The following is a 26009-nucleotide window of genomic DNA, read 5'->3' as shown; positions in this document are numbered from 1 at the left end:
AAAAAACATGTCAATTTTTAGGGGCTATTTCAACACAAATATGACATTTATGGATAAAGAATCAAAAAGAAGTGTGAGGACAGCTACATTTTTACTTCCTGTCAGCTAACTGTCTCTCCAGGGGAGAACCAAAGTTTCCGAGCCGTTCGCGAATGCAACAACGAAACAAAAACAAGGGGACGGAGTCTCGGTCACATGTGGCTCGTCCGGCAGCGGCAGCAGCTTCATCAGAGGTAGGAAGCGGCGACCAGTGCCCAGGATCAGCTTCCTCCCCCGAGGGTCCAGTCTCCGGTCGGCCCGGTCCACCTATGGTTCTCCTCCGGCACATCTCCATCGCCCTGACCGCCGCCGTGGCTGCCCTGGGCTCCGCGCTCTTCATCGCCCTTAACTACTTCTACAAGAGGCGGATATGGTCACCGCAGGCGGAGTACAGCACCATCAAGGAGGTGGGACAGCGTGGCTTTAATTTGATTCATTTTAATTTAATTTACTCAACTGCTTAACTTGGATGGGATGCTGGTTCCTGGCGGTGAGGAGGATGAAGATGAGGCTCCAGGAAGAATAACTGACATGTTAGTGGTGTGATGATGAGGAAGGTGGCGTTTAGTGGATGAATGTGACTGGCAGTAATGGTGAGGATGAAGATGGTGAATGGGATGATGAAGATGATGAATGGGATGATGGATGAGTCTAAGTAACAGTAATGGTGATGATGTTTGGTGGATGATGATGAAGAAGATGATGATGGTAATAATTATGGTAAGGATGATGATGATGAAGATGATGGTGGTGATGGTGACGATGGTGATGATTATGGTAAGGATGAAGATGATGATAATGGTGGTGATAGTTATAATTATTGTAAGGATGAAGATGATGATGGTGGTGATGGTAATAATCATGGTAAGAATGAAGATGATGATGGTGGTGATGGTGATGGCACGGGTGATGGTGATGCTGAAGGTGTTTGGTGGATGAGTGTAAATGGCCATTTTTTTCAAAAGACAAAGGAAACCATTGAATCTTTGAAACCATTGGATTTTTGAAAGTTAATAGGCTGTTTCATTTTTTTTTTAAATAAAAGACCAAAAGTAATTACATAATTATGAACTCAGTTTCCTTCCTACTGACAGAGTCAGAAACAAAGCATCTGAATGATTGATCTCCACAGCTGCAGCCCCGATCTTTGAATGAAATCTGTTTGCGTGTCTCTTATCTCGTCCTCTTGATTCAATCAGCAACAATCTGTAACAGTCTTATCCATCTCCATGTGGCCCAGCCATCATGTTGTCAGTGTCTGCCGGTGGCTTGCTGCACCACATTCTTTCTTTCAGCATTTAGGAGAAGATACACTCTGTGTCTACTTATAAATAAAACTCAGTTTATTCTTCTGCTATGAATGTTCGCACAGCCTCCATCCTTGCCTCCACACAGGTCTGCTGTCAAAATAATTATCGTACATACGGGTCAAAGCTACCTCCATGAAATATTTGCAGTGGTTCCGTTGTGTAAAAAAGTACCACGTCCTTCCCCGAGACCAAATGCTGATGTTTCTTTATCTTTCAAGGTGTTGGTGAAAATGAGGCCACCATTGTTGGTTGTTTTTTATCAGTGGTTTGGAGCTGGGGTGGGAGCCAGCTAGCATAAGGGTCCTTTAGTTTCAGGTGCTGCCACAGGTTGATAGTAATGCTATGTTTAGCATCCCACAGCTTTGTTTCGGGTTGGACTCCATCTACAATTTTTTTGTGGTAGAGAGAAATTGATGTGGGAGTTTGTGAACTGATTCTGATACAGCAAAGATCTACAGGCCGATCAAATTGTTTTATATGAAGAGTAATGTAGTCATGTACAGTGTCTGGGCACCGCAGAATTTTTAATTTCTTTATACTATTAGCTATCTAATAGCTAGCTAACTAATAGTATACCTACCTAGTTAGCGATGTAGTCATTGTATGACGTTTATAACGTTCAGTGAGCGTCTATGACATACCAAGACAGTCAAAATGGCCACCAAGTTATTACTGCTAGGTCTGTTAGCTAACTAATGGTATACCTAGCTAACATTAGTATAGATATAGCTACAGATAGTATAGCTAGCTAGTTAGTTATACTGTTAGGTAGCTAATTTCCATAAAAAAAAAGAAAAATGATAGGCCAACTACTACTTGTAGGCCTATAGGTATGTAGCTACAGGTCAGCTAGCTGTTAGCAGTGATATTTATTGGTAATTTAATACCAGTTAATAACTTTATTTATAAAATAATTTGTAATTATTATTTTAAAGTTTCTCTTTCTTCTTAATTCACATATGCTGTTAAATTCAGTGTTGCAGTACTAGAGGCATACAGTTAGCAGCAGTAAATCATTGACTGAGGTGGAACATTTGGAAGTCAAGCTGCTGATCCTTGACAGAATTAGAGAACTCAGTTTCCTTGACTTCTTTCTTTCTCCATTCAGCTCCACAGACAAGCCGACTCAAGTGCTTTGGCGCGATAAAGCCAAGTGTCCTCCGTGTCAGGGCTAGCGGTGCAGATCTGCAGCACGGAAAGAATAGAAATCAATGATAACACTAAACTTTGTAGGAGAAATGCCTGAAACAGCAGGAAGGAGTTTTAAAATCAAAAAAGAAGAATTGACAGCAGGAGATAAATGGACATTAACTGAAAGGTTCGGCTTTAGATAAACGTCTCCAGGTAATATCCAATCAGGCAGCTGCTAAATGTGTAAGAGCTTTGCACAAAGTCCAGGCTGATAGAAAAAGAAGCTCTGCAGCATCAGCAGAGACAGCAAGGTGTCTGCCCGATCTGGGTTTATCTCCCAGTGGGCCTTAAAGAAGCTTCTCAACCATCAGAGCAGCCATGTTTCTCTGCTGCTACGTCTAACAGATGGCGGACACTGACCAGAAACATGCCAGAAGCAACAAACCTCATCTAAATGTGCTGTCTTATCTGGTAAAGAATCAAATTAGGGCCAAAAGATAATGTAAAAATCAAAAGCCATTAAGCCCTGATCATTAATCAACAAAGTCAAGTCATATTTTTAATAATGAAGCCAAGGCACCTCGGCTGTAAAAGGGCTGATATGAATTAGTAATTAACCTCGGCAGGATCTCAGCACACGGCATGAATAAAGACTAACCCTGTGACTTTTAAATAAGGAGATGACTGACGTGTACAGGGTCTCTGAGGGTTGAATCCAGCTGCTAACCTTTTCTCTGAGTCAGCTGCTCGGGGGCTTGAAGATGCACTAAAACGTGCCCTAAAGACACAGTAATAAAAAACATTTTAGTGATGCTATTTTATTAAAGCAAAATATTGTGAGTTTAAGAGGTTTGCGGATGCTGAACATTATGCACGGAGGATCAAACTCCCAAACATTAAATGATGATCCAATCTTCAAAGGCTGCACATGCACATCAAGTTAAAAGTATGAAATGTTAAAAATCAACAGTGTTCCCTTTACAATTTCCCAGAGGTCAAAGTTTCTGTCCTTACATTCAAGAAGAAAACAATTATAAAAATGTCTGCAGATCAATACTGCTGACAAACATTTAATTTATTGTCTCACCAGCAAGCTCCACAAATAAATGGTTCTCTGCAGCCAGTGTAGTGAATTGTCCCATATGTGGCTCCTTTTTTGCTGTATTAACAATGGTTGTAGTGTACATTTATAGGTGTTGCCTGGTATTCAGTTCAATTCAATTCAGTTTTATTTATATAGCGCCAATAACAATACAAATCGTCCCAAGACGCTTCACAAAAACCAGCCTGTACAATAAAGAATCCGGAGTGGTTTGTAGAAAAAAGAGATTAAGAAAAGGTGTTTTACCTTCCTTACCACTGAAAGTTGTTTGTTTTGTAAATATTTTATATGAGATTTCCAACTTATTTTTTTGTCTTCAAAGTTAGCTTCATTCTACTTTATTCTACTTTATGCTAAGCTAGGCTAGATCTCATCTTGTATTTTAAATCTTTAGCAATTTGATCACTTGATTTTAGCCATTATCGCTTTGTTGACATTCAAGCTAGCTCATTTGATACGACCCTGATTTCCCACCACTTTATGCTAAGCTAGGCTAGTTCTCATCTTAATTTGAAGTTGGTATCTTGAAATTGAGCATGATTCTTGTTTTTTAACTTGATTATAGCTTTTATTTCCTTTGCTACATTTAAGATAGAAGTCATTAAATACAGCCATCACTTTCCAGTTGCCTTACGCTAATCTTTGCTAATTATAGCTCTCTGTAACTATATCACTTGACTTTAGCAGGTGCTATGGTCAAGCTACATACCCATCACTAGATTAAACCCCTAGCCCTAGTTTCTCTTTACATTATGCAAAGCCAAGCTAATCACAGCCTTATAGCTTTCTTCTTAAGTTAAAAGTTGACATTTCTGAATCTTTACCTATTTATACTGTACATGACCCTGTTTTGGATAATACATAGACAACCCAAATGTCATCTATGACATTTTAATTTGCAGAGATTTTCATTGTTTTTCTTTTAAATAACACGCATCCACTAATGCATACATCAAGCTTCAGGTCTGACTGTTTTGGATTTTAATATCAGTGAAACTACTGTAAGCCGGTGCAAAACTCTTCCAGCTGAGCTACGTCTTAGCATTTACACTATTAAATATCCTTAAACGCTCTACTTAAAACTGAGCAAATAGCCCCTAACTCTCTGCTGAATAAATTAACTGTTCGCTTTATGTCTCTATTGGACATTACTGATCCTTTCTGCTGTGTTTTCCTTTGCCTACAGGAAGAGGAAGAGCGTGGGAAGCGCCAGGTCCTGGTCCTTGGGTTGGACGGAGCCGGGAAGAGCAGCATGTTGCAGGGTTTGACCCCCGGGCAGTCGGCAGCTAAGAGAGGCCGATGCCGACCCACCCGCGGCTTCAACTTCATGAGCCTCAACGCTCCCGCCTGTCAGCTGGACTTCCTGGAGAGTAAGACTCCTTTTATGCCTTGTAATCAAACTCTGCAGGCTATCAGACATTCATGTTTTATCAAACAGCATGAAACACTGAAATGGAAAGATGTTTCATCCCCCTGTTCACAACATTGGGTCGTTTGTTTCATCAGACTCCACAGGGAAGCCTGGAAACATTTATGGAAAACGAGGTTGTCTTATGAGGACATTATAGCTTTGTGGGAGGAGAGAATTTGTCGATAAAACAGCTCGGTGGAATAAAGCCACAATGGATTTCATGCATCTTTCACTAAAATAAGTGTGGCTTGTGCGTGAAGGTAGATTTGATAAGAACTCGAGTGGTTTTTCTCAAATTTCCCCCTTAAAAGCTCACAGCATCCATCACTGCCAGCACAAGCAATCACAGAACATCTCTGGAGCTTGTTATATTGTCCTTATTCACTCAGCGACCGAGCCAACGCACTGACAACATCTGTTCAAGGTGAAGTTAAACCCTGATAGTAACTGCATTAAAGTGTTCGGCTGAAGCCAGGGAGGTGGATGGCTTCAGATCGACTGTTATATTTTTACAGACAGGCTCATCAGTCCTGCAAATTAGCACGGAAAGCCGCAGCAGCTGCACTAAAAATAACATAAATGACTCTTCGTTGAGACATGCGAGGCTGCCGTCGGCCTCGGGATCTGTTGATGTTTTGGGAGGAACATCTCACGCTCACACGCTGATTTATTCATGAGTGCTGCAATCAGCCCATGATGGTAATCTTTTTCCTTTTATCTCTGAATGTAAGTGGAGCACACATCAATGCCCATTCGCTCTCTGATGATTTTAAATGATTGTGGGAGGAGAAAATTTGTCATTGAAGAGACTTCGAAAGCTGCTATTTTTCATGTGAGTATGCTAATATATAATACTAATATTGGCATACTCACTCAACTGCCTGTTGACATTGGAAGTCATTCAGACTGCATTTTATCTTGTTAATATTTACCGAGTTACATTGAGCATTAAGCCGGCACACTGACCAACAATTAACAAAAGTGTTTATTCATGATCTGAGCGCTGCAATAGGTGGGTGCCGTTAATCTTCCTTTCCTCATTTCTGAAAGCAAGAGGAGCACACATCAATGCCCACTCGCTCAGAGCTCTCCAACAGCTTGGAGTCAGAGTCTTTGTCTCTGTGACGTTGATGCAGAGGCACGTTGACGGGTTCAGAGCTGCGGTGACGGGTTCTCTTTATGAAGTCCGCCGAGGGAAATCCGGCTAAAAGCCTTCAAACGCTAAACAGTTCCGATCAGATGGAGAGGTAGTTTGAGCAGATTAGATTTAAGGGAACTGGAAGTTATGCAAGCACAGCCTGCCTTTTATTTGAGGAACAAAGAGACAGCTGTGAGCGTGACCACAGTCCACACTGAAGCTGACAACAACAATAAATCATCTTTTAGTTTTGAAATGAACCCAATTTAATTCCAATTTCACGTTTTCTGCTACGAGACGTAACTAAGGTCGTTTTGAGACAGAGCTCAGAAAAATCCAATGATTATTCCTTTGTCACCTACTTGCCAAAACATTAGGTACACTTTGTGGTGCTATTAAACTGGATTGAATTAAACACTTTAGTGTTTCTGTTATTTAGCCTAGAACGTGACAGCTTACTACAAGCATCAGAATAATAGGAGCACATGCCGGTAAAACACAATACATCTCAACAGTGCTGTAGTTCACAGCCCCCCACTGAAAATACAGTTGAATCAAGAGCGCTCTCTCAGTTATTTTAAACTAATGCAAAGCTTCCTGGCTTCCTAGCCTCCAAGCTAACAGTAACTATTCCTAGCTTCCTAGCCTTCAAGCTAACAGTAGCTCTTCCTGGCTTCCTAGCCTCCAAGCTAACAGTAGCTCTTCCTGGCTTCCTAGCCTTCAAGCTAACAGTAGCTCTTCCTGGCTTCCTAGCCTCCAAGCTAACAGTAGCTCTTCCTGGCTTCCTAGCCTTCAAGCTAACAGTAGTTCCTCCTTGCTTTCTAACCTCTCAGCTAACACGTTTCCAGTTTATCCATTTGAATGATGAATACAGACTGGTATGAAGAGTAATATCCTCTAAGGTATAGCATTTAGGTGTAGCTGGTTGTGGCTGTAATATTTGTGGTGAGTTTTAGTGCAGCTTTTTGGTTCTGAGACAATCAGCCTTTCGTGATGTTCTTTGGTTTATTTATGTATCTAGATGCAAACTGCTGCTTGGTAACAGGTTTGTTTCTGAAAAGTTTGCGTGAAGGTCACAAATTAGAAATATGAAAAAGCTTTCACACTCCAAATGCCTAAACTGGTGCAGAAAAGCAATATATCTCCACCAAATGTATTTAGGTGGACGGAGATTAAATCCAAGAGTTCAGAGGGCAAACAGTAAAACAGAAGTTTGTCTCGCATTGATTCATGGCCACACCCACAGCATTCACACCCATATGTGTGTTTTGTGTACACGTGGGTGGGCATCCAATAAACTGTAGAGCGACAGGACGAGCGTCCCGCTGAGATGCCCACCCGTCTGGAAAATGCAAGCTGCTCGCACCATGTCCTCTTGGTACCATACTAGGCAAGCAGGTATTTGTGGCCGCCACATCACATCAGCTCAAGGTACATCACTCCCCTGTTTCCTAGCAACATTCCCCATTAAGTCCAGCACTTATGAATTCAGAGGCAGCGAGGAACCTTAAGTAATAGCCGCCGGAGGAAGAATGGTGATTTGGTTTAGTAGCTGCAGCCTCGGGTCAGTTTGTGGGAAGGTTTTAGTTACTGTGAAACTTTACCTCTTTAAAGTAGTATAGTAGCTATATAGTACCACTTTTTTTATCTTCCAAGCCTACTGGATAAAAGTAGTTTTTCCTAGCTTTGTGGCCTCCCGGCTCTTCATAAGTTTACAGTTTATAGCATGTGTGTATGTGACATAGCTGCTTGACACTAGACACATTTTCTCCCGACACTAGACAATAGTAGTCCTTCCTAGCCTCCCAACTCATAGTAAGTTCATAGTCTTGTAGACTTCCAGGGAATATGAGTTCTTCCTGGCCTCCTAAACGAATCCAAAATATAACCTCAACAGTAATGAAATTAAGCAGAAAACACAATCAAGACAGAAGAAGAAATACTTTGTCATTTTCCACATGAAACAAAACTTCATGACAGCTAGTAATCTCATGAAACAAAACTTCATGACAGCTAGTAATTCAAAACCCATTAAAACAACAAGCAGCTGAGGTTTCATGTCAGCAGACAACATAAATGAATCAGATCAACATTCCCAGAAGGGAAACATTGCTATAAATAATGTCCAAGTACAACCTGTTTCATTAAACAAGATGTCTCTTGGTAAGGATGCAGATCTAAAATAATCTGAATTAACATTTGTAAGCTATGTTCCACCGATCAACATGACTATGAAATCAGGGAAGTCTTGAACATGGGGTGATGAAAGAGAGTTATAACATGATGTTGCTGATTGATGTGTTTCCTGTGGCGCAGTTGGTGGTGGCGAGGATCTGCGGCGTTACTGGTCCGAATACCTGAGGAGGACTCACGTTCTGGTGTACGTGGTGGACTCTTCCGACGCGAGTCGCTTCCCGTTGGCCAGGGATGAACTGCACCGACTCCTGAGGGTAGAGCCCCAGCTGCCTGTGGTCGTACTGGGAAACAAGCAGGTAAAAAACACTAAACATTAATTTCCATTCAGTTCTGTACAGTATAAAAATAAATACAATTACTTGCTTTATTGCGTAATGATGGCTTATATACAATCCAGTTAAGTCAGATATATGCTTTAAATGATTATATATTGTATGTAAATGAATGGAAATCAACAGTATAGCATCTTCACGACAAGTTTTTGAGTTAATCTTTTAATCTTTTGCCATTAATTTATTTACATTAGAAAAAATGTAACAGGAAGACATGCAGGAGTAAATCTGAACAACTATTTGTTCTTCAAATTAAATACTCCCCTGCCAGCATTCAGCCTTTTCAAGGAAGAGCGCACACACAGGCAGGTATGCATCGCTCCGTCTTCATTTATCCTGTGGAGATGATCCATCATACTCCTGAAATAAACATTTCCACATTTCCTGCTCAGCTTATAATTCTTCCCTCTGTGTGGTGGTTGTAACATTATTCATTACCCTTCAAGGGAAGAGGGAATATTTGTCACATTTAATGCTGGAGCACTGCAGCTTTCATGCTCTCTGTGCCACTGTGGGTTACTAGAGACATTAGCAAGAAAAGAGTTTCATTTCAAGTAGACTTCACTTTGAAACATTGGAAATGAACACATTATTACTTCTCTACTGTCAGTACATAAATAGGTTCAGTGGATGAGGATGATGAACGATTATTAAACTGCGTATCTTCACAATATCAAAAGATGTGCTGGTATCCGAGTTACAACTTTGTTTGCATAAGGAGTTCTTCTTAGTTTAGTTGATGTAAATTGTTGTACACCTGCACAGATGTGTTGCCAAACTGTACATTTTTGCCAGATTGTTCCAAAATATGACAACATACATGGCCTCTATTTGTCTCAGCATTGCAAACGTTGTACAAACTATGGTAACATAACCCATTAGTTAATACCAGCAGTAGCTGGAATGGAAATTATGTATTTGGTTGGAAAAATGGCTGCTGAACTCTGTGTACAACTGTTTGGCAATACAAAAAAAAAAAGTAGTTTTAACAAGCACATTGGTTTTTTTTTAGAAACCTGAAATAAAGGGAGTCAATGGCTACATTCATGATAGGAAACTTGCTTAAAATAACTGTTGTTTGATATGGAAAATAGCTAAAATAAATTGTCTGATTAAAGCGAGCCTACAGTCAAAGCATTGTGCTGTGTCCGCGACTCAAAGGCATTCATTACTTCAGGATCAGAGCTCTTTGCGACACCGATACTGGTTCACACCCACCAGCACTTTCTTCTTTCTTCTCAGCACTCCCTTGGTTTTAAAAAAACTACAAAGGCTGCTTCCAACAGAACCTGTGCGTTATGTATGAAAAGATGTGAAAAGAAACGAGGCGGACATCTATAGACTGTAGCCTGCGATGAATCGTTCGTGTAGGAGGGTGGCATTAAATTCACCTACATGAGTTCTGATCGTGACTGAGACCATCTGTGTTTGAAAGTGTGACATGTAGTTATTTGTAATGACACGCTGTGAAGTATTATGTTAAGTTTATGGTAATTTTATTCCTGCGGGTGAAGCTTTCTGTTTTTTTTTCTTTTTTTTTTTTTAGAGATATCACATTTTTAACCAGACTTCAAACTTCGGAATCTGTCCTTGATTGAGAACAGCTTGCATGGCTTGTTTTAAATATGCTTATTAACACCTACACACAGGTTCTTTTTTTTTGAATTGGTGAGTTTTGAATGGCTAAGAAATGCTAACTTGTTGTTGAATATTTCATATTTACTTGAATTTTAAGGTTGTCTATGGTGGTAGCTTTTTGTGGCCAAGCACTGCCTGTTTGTTACTATCGCAGTTAGCCTTTTGAATTGTTGGTTAGCTGTTTGCTAATATAGCAAAGAGAGGTATTGTCTTGGGCTAAACTGTCATTTTCACTACATTTAAGGTTGGTCTTGGATGCTAACTAGCTGTTAGCGTGTTTAGCTTTCAATAGTTAGTTGACTAAGTATGAGCTTTTTGTTAATGACTATGAGCATTGCCTATTTGTTGCTAGTTCAGTTATCTTTTTGAGTTGGTCACACATTAAGTTGATTTATTGTTGTGTTAGCCATTTGCTAACGTAAAAGAAACAAGCAGAAGTGTTTTATCTTGGCCATGTTTTAGGCTAAACTCTCCTTTTCACCTCATTTGGTTAAGCTATCATTTCATTGTCCATTATTACTATGAAGACCGCCGGTTTGCTAGCACACTTAGCATTTTCAGGTTGTCTCACACTGTTGTGTCTGTGTATGTTGTGTCTCATGTTAGAAACAAACAGAAGCATTTATCATATGTTTGGCTAAACTAAAATAATCAACAAGTAAATGGCTTAATGCAAAGAATTTGTTTGCTATACTTAGTCAAACTAAGACAAAAAGCATTTCTGGTTTAGTTTAACCACGTTGACGCTCTTCACAGGATAAACCTGATGCTGTGAGCGTGCCGGAGCTCCATGAAGCCTTGTCTCTGGGCTCCTTGAATGAGGACAGGAAGCTGTTCCTCTTGGCTGCCCAGCTGGACTCTGACGGAGCACTGAGGAAGTCCCGCCAGGACCTGAACACCGTCCAGGACCTACTGCTCCAGCTCGTCTAATCTCACGCCTCCCGGCACAGAGCACGGGTGGGAAGCAAAGGGATGGCTTAAGGACATCCCCCTCCTTCTTTCATGTAGCTGGCAGAGAAGGAGGAGGTGGCAAAGCCTGCAGGACAGAGGAGGTGCAAACACATCAGTTATAGAAATAGAATATTCAACCTCTTCCTAATCTCAATATATCACCAAAGAAGAGGAGGCGCAGATCAAGGAAGACAGAAGGAAGATGGAGTCCGTGACTCAGAGCTAAAGTTCACCTCCTGTTGGTGACTCAGACTTTTGTCCTAAAGTGTGACAGATTTATTTAAGCATGTAGTTTATACTGTGTAGATTATCCGGTTTGTAGTTGTCTGGTTTCGTGAAACGGTGTCTGTATGTATGATCATATGAGATCAGATCAGTCGGTAGAGCAGAACATTTGGTGTCGCTAGATTGGAGCCCAGATTGACCAGGGCGTTATTTAGTTCACAGTCATCCGGGTTAAAAAAAAGGGGGCACCTTGATTTGTAGAGTTCCTTGAAGACGTTTAATCCAAGTAGCTCCTTTGGTTCAAATTGATTGATGAGGAGTTGAGGTTTTAATTTCAAGGCTATGCTAATGACCAGCTAACAATTGCAAATATGTAGCTGGTCGTTGGCATACCCAAGACCCAACCCCAGCTCCCTACCAGTCTTTCAAAAAAAGACTGGGATGAAACGTCTTGAAGAAACCCAACAAGTCCAGCTGACATTGTTACAACTTTTTTCCTGAATGTGTTATTTCTTTTCTCACAACTTTCAACACAAAGAAAAACTTGTAGGTTACTCATGCTTCTTCAAGACAAAACAGTTCCTCTTTGGTTATATTTTGAGTTTTGTACGGGCACAATTGGACGTCATTCAAAGATTTTCTGTCATTGAAGAAAATTTTGGCATCTTTTTACCAGTGGTGGAATCAAGTAGCCTACTGTATTGAAGTATTGTTCTTTAATATTTAAATTTTATGCCATTTCTTACTTTTACTTTACTACATTTCAGTCAGCTCTAGGGATGTCCAAAATTGATCAAAAGTGATTCTCAAAGTTGGTACATTATCAAAAACTCTCTCTGAAAAAGTGGCTAAAACACAACGTTAGCATCTGTTCAGCACTAGCTTACCAAGCTAAATTAAAGTAGTATCCTTATTTTTAACAGTGGCGGAATCAAGAATTGAAATTTTGACATTTATTTTTCTTGAATATTTAAATTTGATTTTATTTTACACTTTTCCTTTGCTACATTTTAGTAAATGCTAAAAAAAAAATGAGACTGAAATTCCATAGTTCTCTCTTAAATTGTTACTATGTCAAAAAATGTAATTGATGTATATTAATGTAAACTCTGTAGAATCATGACATTATGAGCTAATGCTACATTAGCTTTAACAAGGCAATGGTAGCTTTTGTAAAAGTTGTTTAATCAGTAATATTTCAGTTATATTTACAGCTAACAACTAAAATCTGCACACATCCAGATTCCCGGTGTCTCAAGTTCGTCATGTTTCGCACACATTAGCTACATTAGCTTTTTCCTTAACATCTAGCTCCCAGCTAAGTGTCTCCATCCAGGTCATAGGATCTGTTGTTAGAGCTGAACTGTTGTTGGTATTGTCATTTTTATCTCCAGTATCAGCGTGACCTTTGTTATGTACGTTCCTATAGAATAACAACCAGTTATGAGCACACATGCTCATCACATGCCAACAAGACATGTGGCCACCTAGCTTAACGACACATAATGTTTGATCCAGGGTTTAAGGTTCAGCAAATGGAAAATATGCAGACAGCTTTTGTGGAATCTCTCTAGTGAAAGCAAAGTTAGCTTCAATTAGCCACTATCTACACTGGTGCTGGCAAAACCATTAGCATAGCAATTAGCCTCTCAACGGCAACAATGAAGATGTCATGTTGAAGAAAAAAACTGTCAACATGCCATTGTTGGTTTAGTCTTAAACTCAAGGACTGATCTGAAATACATAAATTTAAATATTTCAACAACAAATATGAACCTAATCTACATTTTAGCATCTCTATTTGCATCAACGATGATTACTATGACAACTAGAAACCTTTTGTGTGCCCCCTGAAGTAAACTAAAGCATATTCGTACAACACAAAATAAAGTACATTTTGCAATCAATAAACCAGAGGAAACAAGAAGAGGCAGATAGTGAAGAAAAATCGAACTCATCCATTGATCTTTGTTGGTGTAATTCAGGTTCGACCTCTTTTTAAACCAATACACTCCCACAATATGATACAAAGTATTTCCTTGAATGTATAGGTGCAATTTTTACCTGACTTTAATGCTACATGTACAGATAAACTGGAACAAGCTGGAGTCATATTTTGTGTTGAGAAATGTTCGCTGACAACGCACAGTTTTTACTAATGAATGTCAAGTTTTATTCCTTTTGATGTTGTTTTTCACTGCAGGCAGGAGTTCAGTGGGTGGTTGTTGTACGTACGCTGCTCTCTTTTTGTGCTCTCTTGTTTTTATGTGTCAACCCATGCATGTTGTTTGTAGTTCTCTTTTAAAAAAATTAAGCTTAAACATTTGACATGGCAAACAGGGTTAAGAAGTCTTATTGTGTTGGTTTTTGTGCTTAACAGGGTGCAGATAGCTTTAGATTGTTTTCCCATTAGCGTTTTCAAGTGAAAGGTACATTTGATGAAGTGCAATGTTTAGGTGCATCTGAATTTGATGCTGTTCCACTGTTCCCACTTTTGTCTTTTTCTGACACTGCAAACATCTGTCAATTAAAAATTTGTTTTGCAAATGTTGAACATTGCAGACCATCTTCATTTATCTGCCACATGGACTGCTTGCACTTAGACTTAAACAGGCTGAACGAGGGTAACTGGACTTGCAAATGTTTCATCTGAATAGCTTCTTGAGATCTAACAGAGCAGTGCAACATCTGTGGGTGTTGTCCACATGAAACTCTCATGACTAATGTCTGTTAATGACTATTCATTTGGTATTTGCAGAGTCATAAAATGGAATTATATCCACTGTCGTTTTCACTTTAGCTCCTGCTGCTTCTGCAAGTGAAGGAAGATGGTACTAATTTGGAAGCCAGATGAACCTGCCCCGACTATTTGTTTTGTGGCAGAAAGTTGGTCCGGAGTCTCTGCTTGGAAACTGACTGTCTCTTTAACGAAGACCTGCCAAGCAATCAAGTTGTTCGGGCGGGGCTTTATGTGATTATAGACGGTCATACATGAATGTCACGTGTCACGTGTCAGACTGCGGAGTTGACTTAGTTTACAACTAGATATCTCTGATTGGTTGAAGGATTATCCAGTTCATACAGAGGTATGTTTTTCACTGCATCGGTTGGAACACGCCCCACAATGAAATCCAGACTATAAATGTTCCTTATCACTCTATGAAATGAGTCACCTGTTCAAGTCATTCACACGCCTCCCTGGAGGAACTAGTTAGTCATGTTCAACTTAAAGAAAAGTAAGACATCAGAATTTACTTGTCCTCCATTACAGTCATTTATTGACATATAAACAGACGTTGGGCTTCTTGATGAAACACAAACCCCCAGTGAGCAGGAAACAACATTTTCCCTGGCAGCAAAAGGACAGGATTAATAAAGTAAACACACATTTCTAATTAAAATGTTTCCATTCCCTACCAACAAACACATATCCAATAAAGTGTTAGAAATGATTCAAATAAAACACCACAGAACCTTATCTCTCACACTCGGGCGGAACAAGATTAATCTGTTGGTCTCGCTAATTCCCCTCGCACTGGATCAGGGAGACAAACACAGACTTGCGTTCAACCTATGTGCTCAAAAACAAATTCTTTCTTCCTGAGTCACTGACTGAGCATGTCAATGCAAACAGCAGCAGATAAAACCCACAGGCCTCTACGCTGGGCAATGTTCCCCAACTGGTAGAACAGGAAGTTTGGGATTTTTGCTGAGACGTCACTTTGGCCTCTGGCGAGGAGATCTGAATGAAAGGTCACCAGCTTGTAAAACTGCATAGCACCAAATCAGAAGAATGAAATCATTTATAATGTCATAAAGTGCGTGATGATAAGTGAAGCCTATTAAATTTAAGCTCAGCAGATGACATTTGAGAATTTTATTCGGCAAAACAAAACATTAACGAGTTCTGAGACACATTAACGAGTTTTATTGTCATGATTGAAATTACAGCATGTATGTGCTCACATCAGGTGTAGAGGTCTGGTGGTAATCTTTTCTCAGAGTTGCCAAAGGAGGAGGGGTGGGGCACGGAGAGACACGACGCAAATGCGATGTAAACAGGTTTGAGGCGCTGGCAGAACAAAATGCCCGTTATGTTGTTTCAGAGTTTGAGTTTGACGCATTTTTAGGTCCGAAAAGAGGTCATGTCAAGGAAAAAGAGGACATCTGGTCACCCTAGTTTCCTTGAGGGACAGAAACATGGTGGTAGAAAAACAACCACACACCTAAAAGAAGAGTTTTTTGTGCCATTCAGCTCATTGTTGTTTTTAATCACAGCTTTTACTTGGTTCAGGCCATTGACCCGATCTGATTACGAACGACTGCTTTGTGACGGCATCCATATGCTTCCTGAAGTTCTGATAAATGCCAACAAGCTAAAATGCTAAGGGGCTAAATTACATCAAACGCGACAGCAACAACTGTTGGCGGGCTAATGCTAATATTAATATGAGCACATCACAGCTGCCAACATGAAAAACGTGAGCTTTCCAAAGCTGAGACGCATTAGATCATCATGTTTTCAGGCCTCTCTGTGGAGTCTGATGGAACAAAACGACCAAACACGAAGACGGGGATGAAACATTTTTCCATTTCTACATTTTATGCAGTTTGTGAAAACACGAGCGTCTGACAGCCTCCAGACGGTTTGTTTTTGCTGCTGGAGCCCCAAGTAGATATTTGTGAAGCTGCAGTGTTTGTCTGTTGGAATAAAATTTTCATAAGAAAGAAAAAAAGAAAGCTTTAATGGCCATTAGTAATTAACATACAAATGTAGTCGAGCGTTTAGCACGTTAAAAACCCAGATATTTTACAGTTTTGTTGCACAGGCGCTTATAGCCACGAACAGGTGGCTTTGATCCTATGGGAGTAGTAGCAGGAACACATGATGCTTTCTCATTTTATGGTGTACTAGACACGGCGCGGTCTTATCTCTGGCACAGTTTCAGATGATTAGCCCCTTTTTCCCTTTCCAGGATGTTTTCTCAAAAACACGACTGCAGGAATTTTCGAGCCGTTCAGCGGAACGAGGCCGTTAATGATTGACTGATGAATACAACATGTTGGATGTAGGTCAAGCTATTGTTGAACTTGCGCAGCAGATAACTTGCAACAACAACACCACCACGCAACAGGGGTTATGGGCTGCGGGCTGAAGGGACACAAACACTGAAGGGACATTTAAACCTTCTAGATGGACACCAGTTAACGTGATTTGTCAAACCTATTATTGGACGTTGACATGACAGTTTTGGTTGCAATGGAAATATCTAGATTTGGATTAACTAGGCACAGGTATTCAATGTTGCCAGGTAGTGTTCAATAATCTACCGGAGAGTCTCCCCACCTATTTAATCGATTGGCCAAAATTAAAAAATTTAATTTGGCCCCTTGACATTTTGACTAAAATGACTCAAACCTGATGTGAATTACCGTGAGATTCAGTGCATTTACACACTTAATGATCCTCCGTGATATCACCCTTATGTTTCCTGTGTGATGTCTTCAGCCACTGGCTAATTTAAAGCTAATTTTATTATTATCTATCCCTAACTGTATATATGCAAAAGACTCGATGGTCACTGGCCATAGACATCTTGGCTAATTCGGCCTAGCGGAGAGGTGTTGCATGAGTGGAGCTGAGGACACCCATCCGTTACTCAAACCAGCCACTCACCTTAATTATGTGTAAGTTTAATCCTCGACATAATTTTAACAAGTGAATTTTATAAAAACTCTTCCCGTACATGAATAAAAAGCTATAGAGATGAAAACAGTTTGTTTGGCCGTAAACATGTGTATGTCCGCTGTAACGTTTGAACACAAAGGTAATGGGACCGATTTCCTTTGGAGCCAACTAGAGGCCATTTGAGGAACTGCAGCTTTAAGCAGCGACTGGACGCATGGTTGCTGGTGGTACTTTTGTCTGTTTTTTACCACATATGAAGATACATTTCACTGTGGTGCCGAAAAAATACACACGGAAGATGAGTTTCAACATATTTTAAAACATATTTTTAGTCTTATTTGACTTTTAAAAACACAGAAGACACAGATCAAGTTAATATTCCTGCTACAACATGGAAAAAGTCTAAATAAGAAATCTTTACAAGGAGGACAGGAACATGAGGAAACCCTGGCTCCTCGGTACAGCTCCTCTTCCCGTCACTGTTGGGGTTTATTATCAGCCGTCCAAACGCTGGACGTCCGTCACAGTTCAAAATGTCCGATATCAAGATCCTTCTACTCGGCGAGTGATTTGACGAAGGCTTCGTACTGCTCAGGGTGGCAGCGCTTGTACTCGTTGATTTTCCTCTTGATCTGTTTGGGTGTGTCCTGGTAGTAGTTCTTCTCGTCTCTGGCCATGGCCTGCAGGTTAATTGTGATATTAAAATATGTTTAAGATACATTTCTGCTTTTGGATTCTAGCTTTGGTCAACAGGCCGACATGGTTTGGGGAGTTATCTTCAAATGGAGCTAAAATGTTCCTCCACATTTGCGCGTCCCTAGCTTAGCATTTAAGATCGGACCTCAATTTTGTGGTCTGTATGTGAATAAATGCAGCTGATGTCTCCAATAGATCTCCATCTACTGCTGGTTCAGCTGTAGCGGCATTGGCTGATTCACTGTGCAGTTTAATTTGACTGAAGACCATTTTCAGGTCGGAACAGCAGTGAGGACATCGAATGTGCCCACAACAATAACACCTCCACATTCACTCCACTGTCCACCACAAAAGCTCAACAAAACGGCCGCCGGAGTTACATAATTGAGCGCAGCTTTTCAGAATTTAAAGTCAAAGATAAAGTGTTGCCTTGTGTAAACTCGCACAATTTTCTTTCCCTTGTATTGACCTATTCTGGCTTGCAGCGATGACTCATTTAAAGAAACGGCTGAAAAACCATTTGAAAGACAAAAGCCGTTCAAGTCGCTTGGTGCAGTAAACACTAGAATGAAATAAATAAATTCAGAGTTAAAAGTCTTCGCTCCAAACTTTAAGGACTCTGGGTGAGTTTCAGATGAGTACAACGGTCTGTGAGATCCCATGATGAGCTCCAGCTACTTGGATGAGGGGTAAATCTCCAAAAGCCCATGGCCCTTGTTTCAGCTTTGTTTGCAACATGACCTGGAAGATTTTCAGCTCACATGAAGTTCCCTTCAAATGTAATGGGAAGTTTTAAGACTGAGAACCTTTAACATGTTACTAAGTTGTACTGAGTTAGGTTCAGTTTATTTAAGTTCAGATAGGTTGCCTTAAAAAAAAAAGCTAGGTCAAACCAAGATAAGCTAAGGTAAACTAAGATAAACATGACTCAGGCTTCATCAATGTGATTTTCTTTTTAGTAAAAACACAAAGATTAGTAAACAGAACTTAAAAAACTCTTTTGCCCAGCGGGCGCATGTGGCCTGATTTAAACTCAAGCTCACCTTGTAGTTCTCGTTGTGTTCTCGGATCATGTGCTGAACGTACTCGATCAGGTCGGTCGATAACGTCTTGCAGTCTTTTCCTGGCAGGCTGGCCTCGGCCTCCAGATCTGCTCCAAACAAACCAGACACCAGAACGAACAGAATCAAGACTTCAATCGAATCTCAGATGCATGAAGGGCACGGTATTCAGCTTGAGTTTCACACATGCTCCTATTATTTTGGCAACCTCAGTCCAATCCGGTTTATTAGCAGCACCAACTCCGTCCACAGAAATGATCGTCGCGTTGAAATAACCACCTTTTTGACTCGGTTTAAACGTCAACTGAACATCAGGACAGATGTGAATGTACTCACTAGTGTCCCTAATAAACTGGGAACTCAAGTCTTTTATTTTTGCCGTTCTTTTTCTGGTTTCAATTCGCAAAAGCATAAAATGGTAAATAATAAACAAGCCTCTGGCTCCTGAGTGTCTGTGCACAATAACAAAAACAAGCTGTAAATGCTGCTTTCACTCAGAGAAGTCACAACGTGAATAACATGGAAACAGATGGAGGGAGGGAGGAAAGAGGGAACAATGGAAAGAGGGAGGGAAGGATGGAGGAATGCAGAAAAGAAAGGAAGGAGAGAAGGATGGGAAAGGAAGGGAGAACGGAAAGAAAGGAGGAGGAAAGGAAGGAAGGATGGGAGGAATTTAGTGAAGGAAGGAAGTGAGTTTTGGATCCAGAAAACGCACCGTTGAGGACGTAAGGCTTGGTTACGATGGGTACAGCTGTGGTCTCTTTGTCCTTCCCGAGGAGCTGCAAAGAAAAACACAACAGAGGTCATGCGTCTTGATTCTGGGTTAATCGATTATGTCAACACATCGTCCGTCTTCCTCTCTAATGTGACGTGACAGGTGTGGAACGTCGGGATTTTGTCTGTGGCATTGTTTCTGGGAAACTGTTTCCTCAGAGGATCGAATCATTTACGGGTCGTCATTAAGTGAACGAAATGAAAGCGTGTCAGAGGCTGCAGGAAAACAAGCTGCGACCCAATGGACAAGATTAACTTTAATTACCCCCAGGGTGAAACTGTTACCCGCCGAGCATCAGTAATTCATTCAGCACCGAAATTAAAAATGGACATCAATAGCTTTTCTTCTGCAACATTTACTCCGGTTCTTAGCAGAAAATCCTCCGGGAAAATTACAACAGTTTGATTAAATAGCCAGAAACAGTTCCAGACATTTCAGGCTTGTTTGAAGGAGAGTTGGCTGTGAATTGCCAAGAACTATGTCGCCCCCTGCTGGCTTTAAACTAAACTTCAGATATTTATGTGCAGTAATCATCTATAGATAATTTTCAGAGTAGTGGATTTATTAAAAAACACACCACTAAATAATAACTATTCCTCATAACAACATATTTCAACGTAAATCTGTGCCTGAGTTGACTCAATGGATTCTGTTTAGTGACTTTACTGGAGCTGCTGAATCAAGTTGGTAGCATTGAAGGTTGATCTCCAACTACCTCCACACCAAACACTGTCGTCTGACTTCATTTAACAGAGTAAAGTTCTTCCTTAGACTAAAGTTTTTCTGGTTCTTCTTCATCTTTGATTTTTGGCAGGTTTGACGAGACCCAACTGCCAATTTGAACAGAAGAAGAAAACGTTTTGATACAAGGACATGATTTATGAAAGACCAAAGATAAATAACTACAAAGGATCAGGGTTGGTTGTAGCCCGATACGGATCTTTTCAGTTTAAAATTGCCTGGATTGGCTGACGTCGCTTTTTTTGGTCACTTTTGACAGTCCTGACAATAACAGAAGACATTTATTTGGATCTATCGTACTTGGACTCTTCAGTGTTGATGATGTGTTTGTTAGCCTCAATGCTTTTCCACGTTGGCACATTTTTAAACACCGCTAGTGACATGCCACCCACTTAGAGCGCTACCATGACGCTTCATCCAGACCCGGCCTTGGACAAACTTATGAGAGAACTCATGTTCGGGTGAACGTTCCCTCTGCAGTCACTTACCGCCTGCTTTTTCACTGGCAGCGACTTGTTTGGATCGGCAGCCAGGCCCATCTCCGCCAGGTTCCTGGCCAAGGACTTCCTTCTGTCCCACGCATTCCGAATCTGTGTACTGAAAAAGACGACATGTAAGAGACACCCCAAAAAAAAGTCAGTAATTTAATCACAGCTGCAGATCAATGCCACCAACATCAATGCCTATAATGGCCTTGGTTTGCACGCAGTAAAATGAAAGGCCAGTTTAATTATCTAAACGGCTAAAAACAAAGTCAATCGCGGTTATATTAATCATCCAAGGCTCTAAATTTATATCATTCACAACACTGAGAAAAAAAATCTGATGCTTAAAATCCGCAGGTCCACGTAATGCTTCATGTTTGGTGAACATTTCATCCTTTAATCTTTAATTGTATGAAAGAAACATAAAATGTTCATGGTGAGACTTTATATTATATATTTGGTTACATCTTGTGTATCTACATGGATTAAAAAAAAGGACAAATAAACCAACTGATAAAATAAAACATCCATTTAAAAAAATTAAAACTTTTAAGATGAATTGCACTTGAGGCCTTCCACAGTCAAGAGAGCAACTCTAGCGCCACCTAGAGATAATTAAGGGATTTCAGGGGTCTATCCGCTCACCTACACGACAATACAACGAAAGTTAATAAAACATGAATACTGAAGATGGGGCGGATGAAGCTGTGTGAAACTTTTGTAGTTTCTTCTCACTGATTGAACTGAAAAAAGATTCAAAGCCTCAAAAACAGACACTACCAGTGACGCCTAGTGGTCATCTGCAATTATAGCAGCCACGAAATGATTCACACATTTCAACAAAAAACAACAGTAAAGTCAGTCTTGAGCCGCTGTGTCTTCATTCCGAGAATCATTGTCCACACTTTAAAATGTCCAAACGTTTCGAAATGTCAATTTACTAATAACACTTTTGACTACCTTGCCCTCTTGATGCTTATTACTTAAAACACGGCTCAGATTGATGACAGATTTTTGCTGTGGAGTGAGCTCACAGGTATTTAAACATCAGTGTCTCGGATATGAGTGAGGGTCTCTGAGAAGTTCTTGAACACTGTGAAGCCAGGAGGAAACATCGAGCAATTTGCAACGTGATCACGGAGATTTGATACCAGCCTCGACACAGTGTTTCAGAAAGGTCAGTTCGCTTCGATAGAGTGAAACACTCATCGGTGGCTCGGTGTCAAATATTCCATTTCTAATAAAAACACTCTCAGATGAACCTTTCTCCCCCTAATGTCAACATGTAAACTGTGTTAGCTAACATTAGCACTCACTTTTCAATCCTCGGGTTGTACTTCTTTATAAACTGTTTCTTCAGCTTCTTCCGGTTTTTGTTGTAATCGAATGTGTTTTTCTTACTCGACTTCTTGGCTTTTGGCATATTTGCAGTATTTTGTGATGAGTTTTCTTACGGAACAGCCGCAGTTTATTGACGAGGTAAAGCAGACAGACAAGCGTGCAGCTAGTAACAGGAAGCACGTGGAACTCTCTTCCGGTCATGTGGCAACAAGCCACGCCCATTCTCGTCCCATTCAATTTTAATACGACTCTATTTTTATTTTGCTTATGCTTTCTAATGTATTCGAAATATCCCATGTTCCCGTACATATTATCATATTATATTTGTAATCTATTCATATTAAAATGGATTAGAATACATTTAATTGTAATTTCAAAGGCCTCTCGCTCAATGAAAACTGGGACCAATGGGTTGTAAAATCCAGGCCCCATGACCCTCTAGCACTGGTGTCAAATACAACCCACAGCAGCGTCTGTGTCTGTCTTTGATGCTTTGAAGCTTCAAATCTTTTTTTTTTTCAGTGCATTAATTTCGGTGCAGTAATAATACATTTTGTTTGTGGGCTGCTTTCAAAACACTCAAGGTCACCTTACATGAACTAACAATACATAAAACATCATAAGAATAGAACATACAATGCAATATCATAAAAGCAGATTAAAATACATAACAATGAGTGGGTTAAATGGCTTAAACTATTTCAAAAAGATGTATTTTGAGTCTGGATTTGAGGTCAGACAGTCTATGTTCTGACTCTCAGGTGGGAGATTGTTCCAAAAGTGTGGCGCTGAGCCTCTAAATGTTCTAAAACTCATGGTGGACAGGCGGGCAGGCGGTGCAATTATTTGGAGGGCTGACGAGGATCTGAGAGTATGTGAGGTTGTGAATAATTGGAGAAATTCAGACTGACATGATGGTACTTCAAGGCAAGTAGCAGGGTATTGTATTCAATGCAGGATTCTATTGGAAGCAAGTGGAGTTGGTGAAGAAGAAAGAAACTGTTAACTTTGTTGAGAGTGGACTTAGAATTGATGAGGACTTCTGTTTTAGAAGTCAGCTTCGTAGACGAGTATAGCCGGTTGTCATCCGCATAGGAATGAAAATGTACCTTTTGTTTACAGAAGAAATATTGTCAAGTGCAACAAGGTTGATAATGAACAGAAGTGGACCCAGGACGGAGCCCTGGCGGAGTCCTCTGGTAACAGGTGAGGGGTGGGATCTGAAGTATTTAAACTGGACAAAGTCGCTGCGCTGGGAGAGGTATGAAGTGAGTTAAATGTCCAGAATCATGTACCATGAGGAGGTTGTTAGTGATTTTTCTAAGATCTGTTTCTGTGCTATGGGATGGACAAAAACCAGACTGGAATTGTTCAAATATATTGGAATAACTTGGCCTCTTGGACATTATGATGTGCATTTATTATGTGATGACTTTATGCACCAAATGATGAATGAATCAAACTGGTGGTGAAAACAATTGTTTGCTCATTTAAATTAAGATTTTTAAGCTTCAGTCCTTTGAAGTCCATCATGTGTTAAATCCTATTTGAGAAATTGTTTATTTACACCTTGGCCTGCTCTGTAAATTTTCTATTTTCTGTTTTTTATTTGATTGCATTGTTGTAAAAATGGCATGCAGTTTAGTCCAAAAACTGTGTTTACTAAACATTCATCAGTTATCGGTCTAGATCAAAAATACACAATTAAATCCTGAGTTACTGAGCTAATAAACAGGTTCTTGTCATTAAGAATGCATCAAGTATCCCAATAACTACCAAGAAATTAGTACATGATTGGTGATGACATTTAGTGACGAAATCAAACTTTAGCATAAAATGCTGATATATCTACATTACATTGGAATTTGTAACACATTTTTTTGTTTGTTTCATGTTTCATTAATTTACATTTTGTTACAGGTTGATAAACTGTTTTTGGAACAGTCTCAGTGTTGTGATGGACATGAGGAGGTGTTACAGTTGCTGATTATATCCTCTGGGTGTCAGTATTAGTCAAAAAGTACTGCGGACTCAGTTTGAGCCCATTTCAGTTTGATTCAATTCAGAGACATATTTTCCTTCTGATAAGCCAAGAAAAAAAAATTCAATAAAAGTTCAGAATTAGAATCCTGAGATTATAATAATACAAATTCTGAACCAGTCACACTGTCCTTCTCATCCATGGGCAGCTGAGGAGTTTAAATAGAGAACTGCTTCAAATAAGCTTTGCCCAGGAGGTACAAAAGCTGGTGCATCAATAACACTATCAACTCTCTTCCTGGTATGGAAGCTGCTGTCATCAGTCTGCAGGACAAAACAGTGAAAGTCTTTCTTAATGCAACTTAACATAATGCACCGCGGGGCTGATTTCATTGATCTGTGCAGGGAAGTCCACTTCCCTGAGAGCAGGAGGCAAAACACATAAAGCAGCAACTATAGATAGAAAAGCTAATTAGCTAATACATTTAACTACGCAAATAGGTATGAGCCTCCTATTGGATAATTACTGCATGGGCAATTATCTTTCATCTGGAAACAAGTTATTTAACCACAACTGATGCAATGAGCAGCTTCTTATTTCTTAAGCAACCATGTCGAAAGACACATCCCGTGGTCGTGGAAAAGATGTTAATCTGTTTGTGAAGGGTCAGATCGCTGGCATGCATCAAGCAGAAAAAACAACTTAAGGAGATTGAAGCAGAAACTACTAAAACTATGTGTTGGACTACTAAACTGTCCAACACATTATTAAAAACTAGAAGGACAGTGGAGAAGGAACCTTTGTCTGAGAAATATGGTCAGAAAAAAAATCCTGATTCATTGGGATTGGCGATCACTTAAATGTTTGGTGAAATCAAATCAAAGAAAAAGCAACAGTAGAACTCAGGACCATGTTTAATAGTGAAAGTAAGAACATTTCCACATGTACAGTATACAACTCAAGGGATTTGGACTGAACAGCTGTGTAGCCTTAAGAAAACCACTAATAAGTGAGGCTTCAGTTTGCCAAGGGAACATCAAGATTGGACTCTGGAGCAATGGAAGAAGGTCATGTGGTCTGATGAGTCCAGATTTACCCTGTTCCAGAGTGATGGGACATCTGGGTAAGAAGAGAGGCAGATAAAGTGATGCTTTCTCAGGTTTATTTCACACTTGGATTAGCTAACCAGTCCATAACACCATTAAGAATCTTTGGGACGTGCTGGAGAAGGCTTTGCACAGTTTTCAGACTCTCCCATTATTAATATAAAATCTTGGTGAAGAATTAATGCAGCACTGGATGGAAATAAATCTTATGACAATGCAGAAGCTTCTTATTGAAACAATACCACTTTAAATGTGTAATGTAATAAAAGCTAAAGGTGGTCTAACCAAATATAAAAGTGTGAACTTTAGTTTTTTTTTTAATCTTTTTTTTTGTTGGCCAGACAATGTAGTAAGCAATACATCATAAAAAAAACAAGATGTAACGGGCTGAAAGTAACATTTCAAACTAACTTTAAGCCCACAATAATAGCAATTTCATTTTTTAGGTTACCTTTCACTTTCACCGTTAGCAATCAAGGGCTACCCTCCCATGAGCTAAGGATGCTAGCAAGGATGATTGCTAAAATTATTAGTTATGTTTAATACTTAGTTAATACTAACTTACTTAGACTTTGAAAACATATATTTTATATTGAGTGTAGAGATGTGTTAGCTCGAGAGCTAGCTTAAAGAAGGCGCAGCTTTGGGGCGGAGTTTAAAG

General features: G+C 39.9%; 2 protein-coding genes across 2 annotated transcripts; one reads left to right on the top strand and one right to left on the bottom strand.

The window, feature by feature from the left end:
• The first annotated feature begins 124 nt into the window (after positions 1 to 124).
• Positions 125 to 14024, top strand: arl10 (ADP-ribosylation factor-like 10). The gene is made up of 4 exons (XM_047607970.1): positions 125 to 446; positions 4769 to 4952; positions 8448 to 8623; positions 11054 to 14024. Exons 1-4 carry the CDS (start codon positions 153 to 155, stop codon positions 11225 to 11227), a joined length of 828 nt encoding a protein of 275 aa, XP_047463926.1. The 5' UTR covers positions 125 to 152; the 3' UTR covers positions 11228 to 14024.
• A 2174-nt stretch (positions 14025 to 16198) lies between these two features.
• nop16 (NOP16 nucleolar protein homolog (yeast)) lies at positions 16199 to 22454 on the bottom strand. Its single transcript, XM_047607795.1, has 5 exons — positions 22237 to 22454; positions 20924 to 21032; positions 19635 to 19698; positions 18902 to 19008; positions 16199 to 17842 (listed from the first exon to the last, which is right to left on the bottom strand). The coding sequence occupies exons 1-5, from the start codon at positions 22341 to 22343 to the stop codon at positions 17717 to 17719; spliced, it is 513 nt and encodes a 170-aa protein (XP_047463751.1). The 5' UTR covers positions 22344 to 22454; the 3' UTR covers positions 16199 to 17716.
• Positions 22455 to 26009: the final 3555 nt, after the last annotated feature.

Source organism: Mugil cephalus, chromosome 15 (assembly GCF_022458985.1).
Source record: "Mugil cephalus isolate CIBA_MC_2020 chromosome 15, CIBA_Mcephalus_1.1, whole genome shotgun sequence".
Taxonomy (NCBI): Eukaryota; Metazoa; Chordata; class Actinopteri; order Mugiliformes; family Mugilidae; genus Mugil; species Mugil cephalus.
The sequence above is the reverse complement of the archived record's forward strand: the minus strand, read 5'-3'. Positions and strand labels throughout refer to the sequence as shown.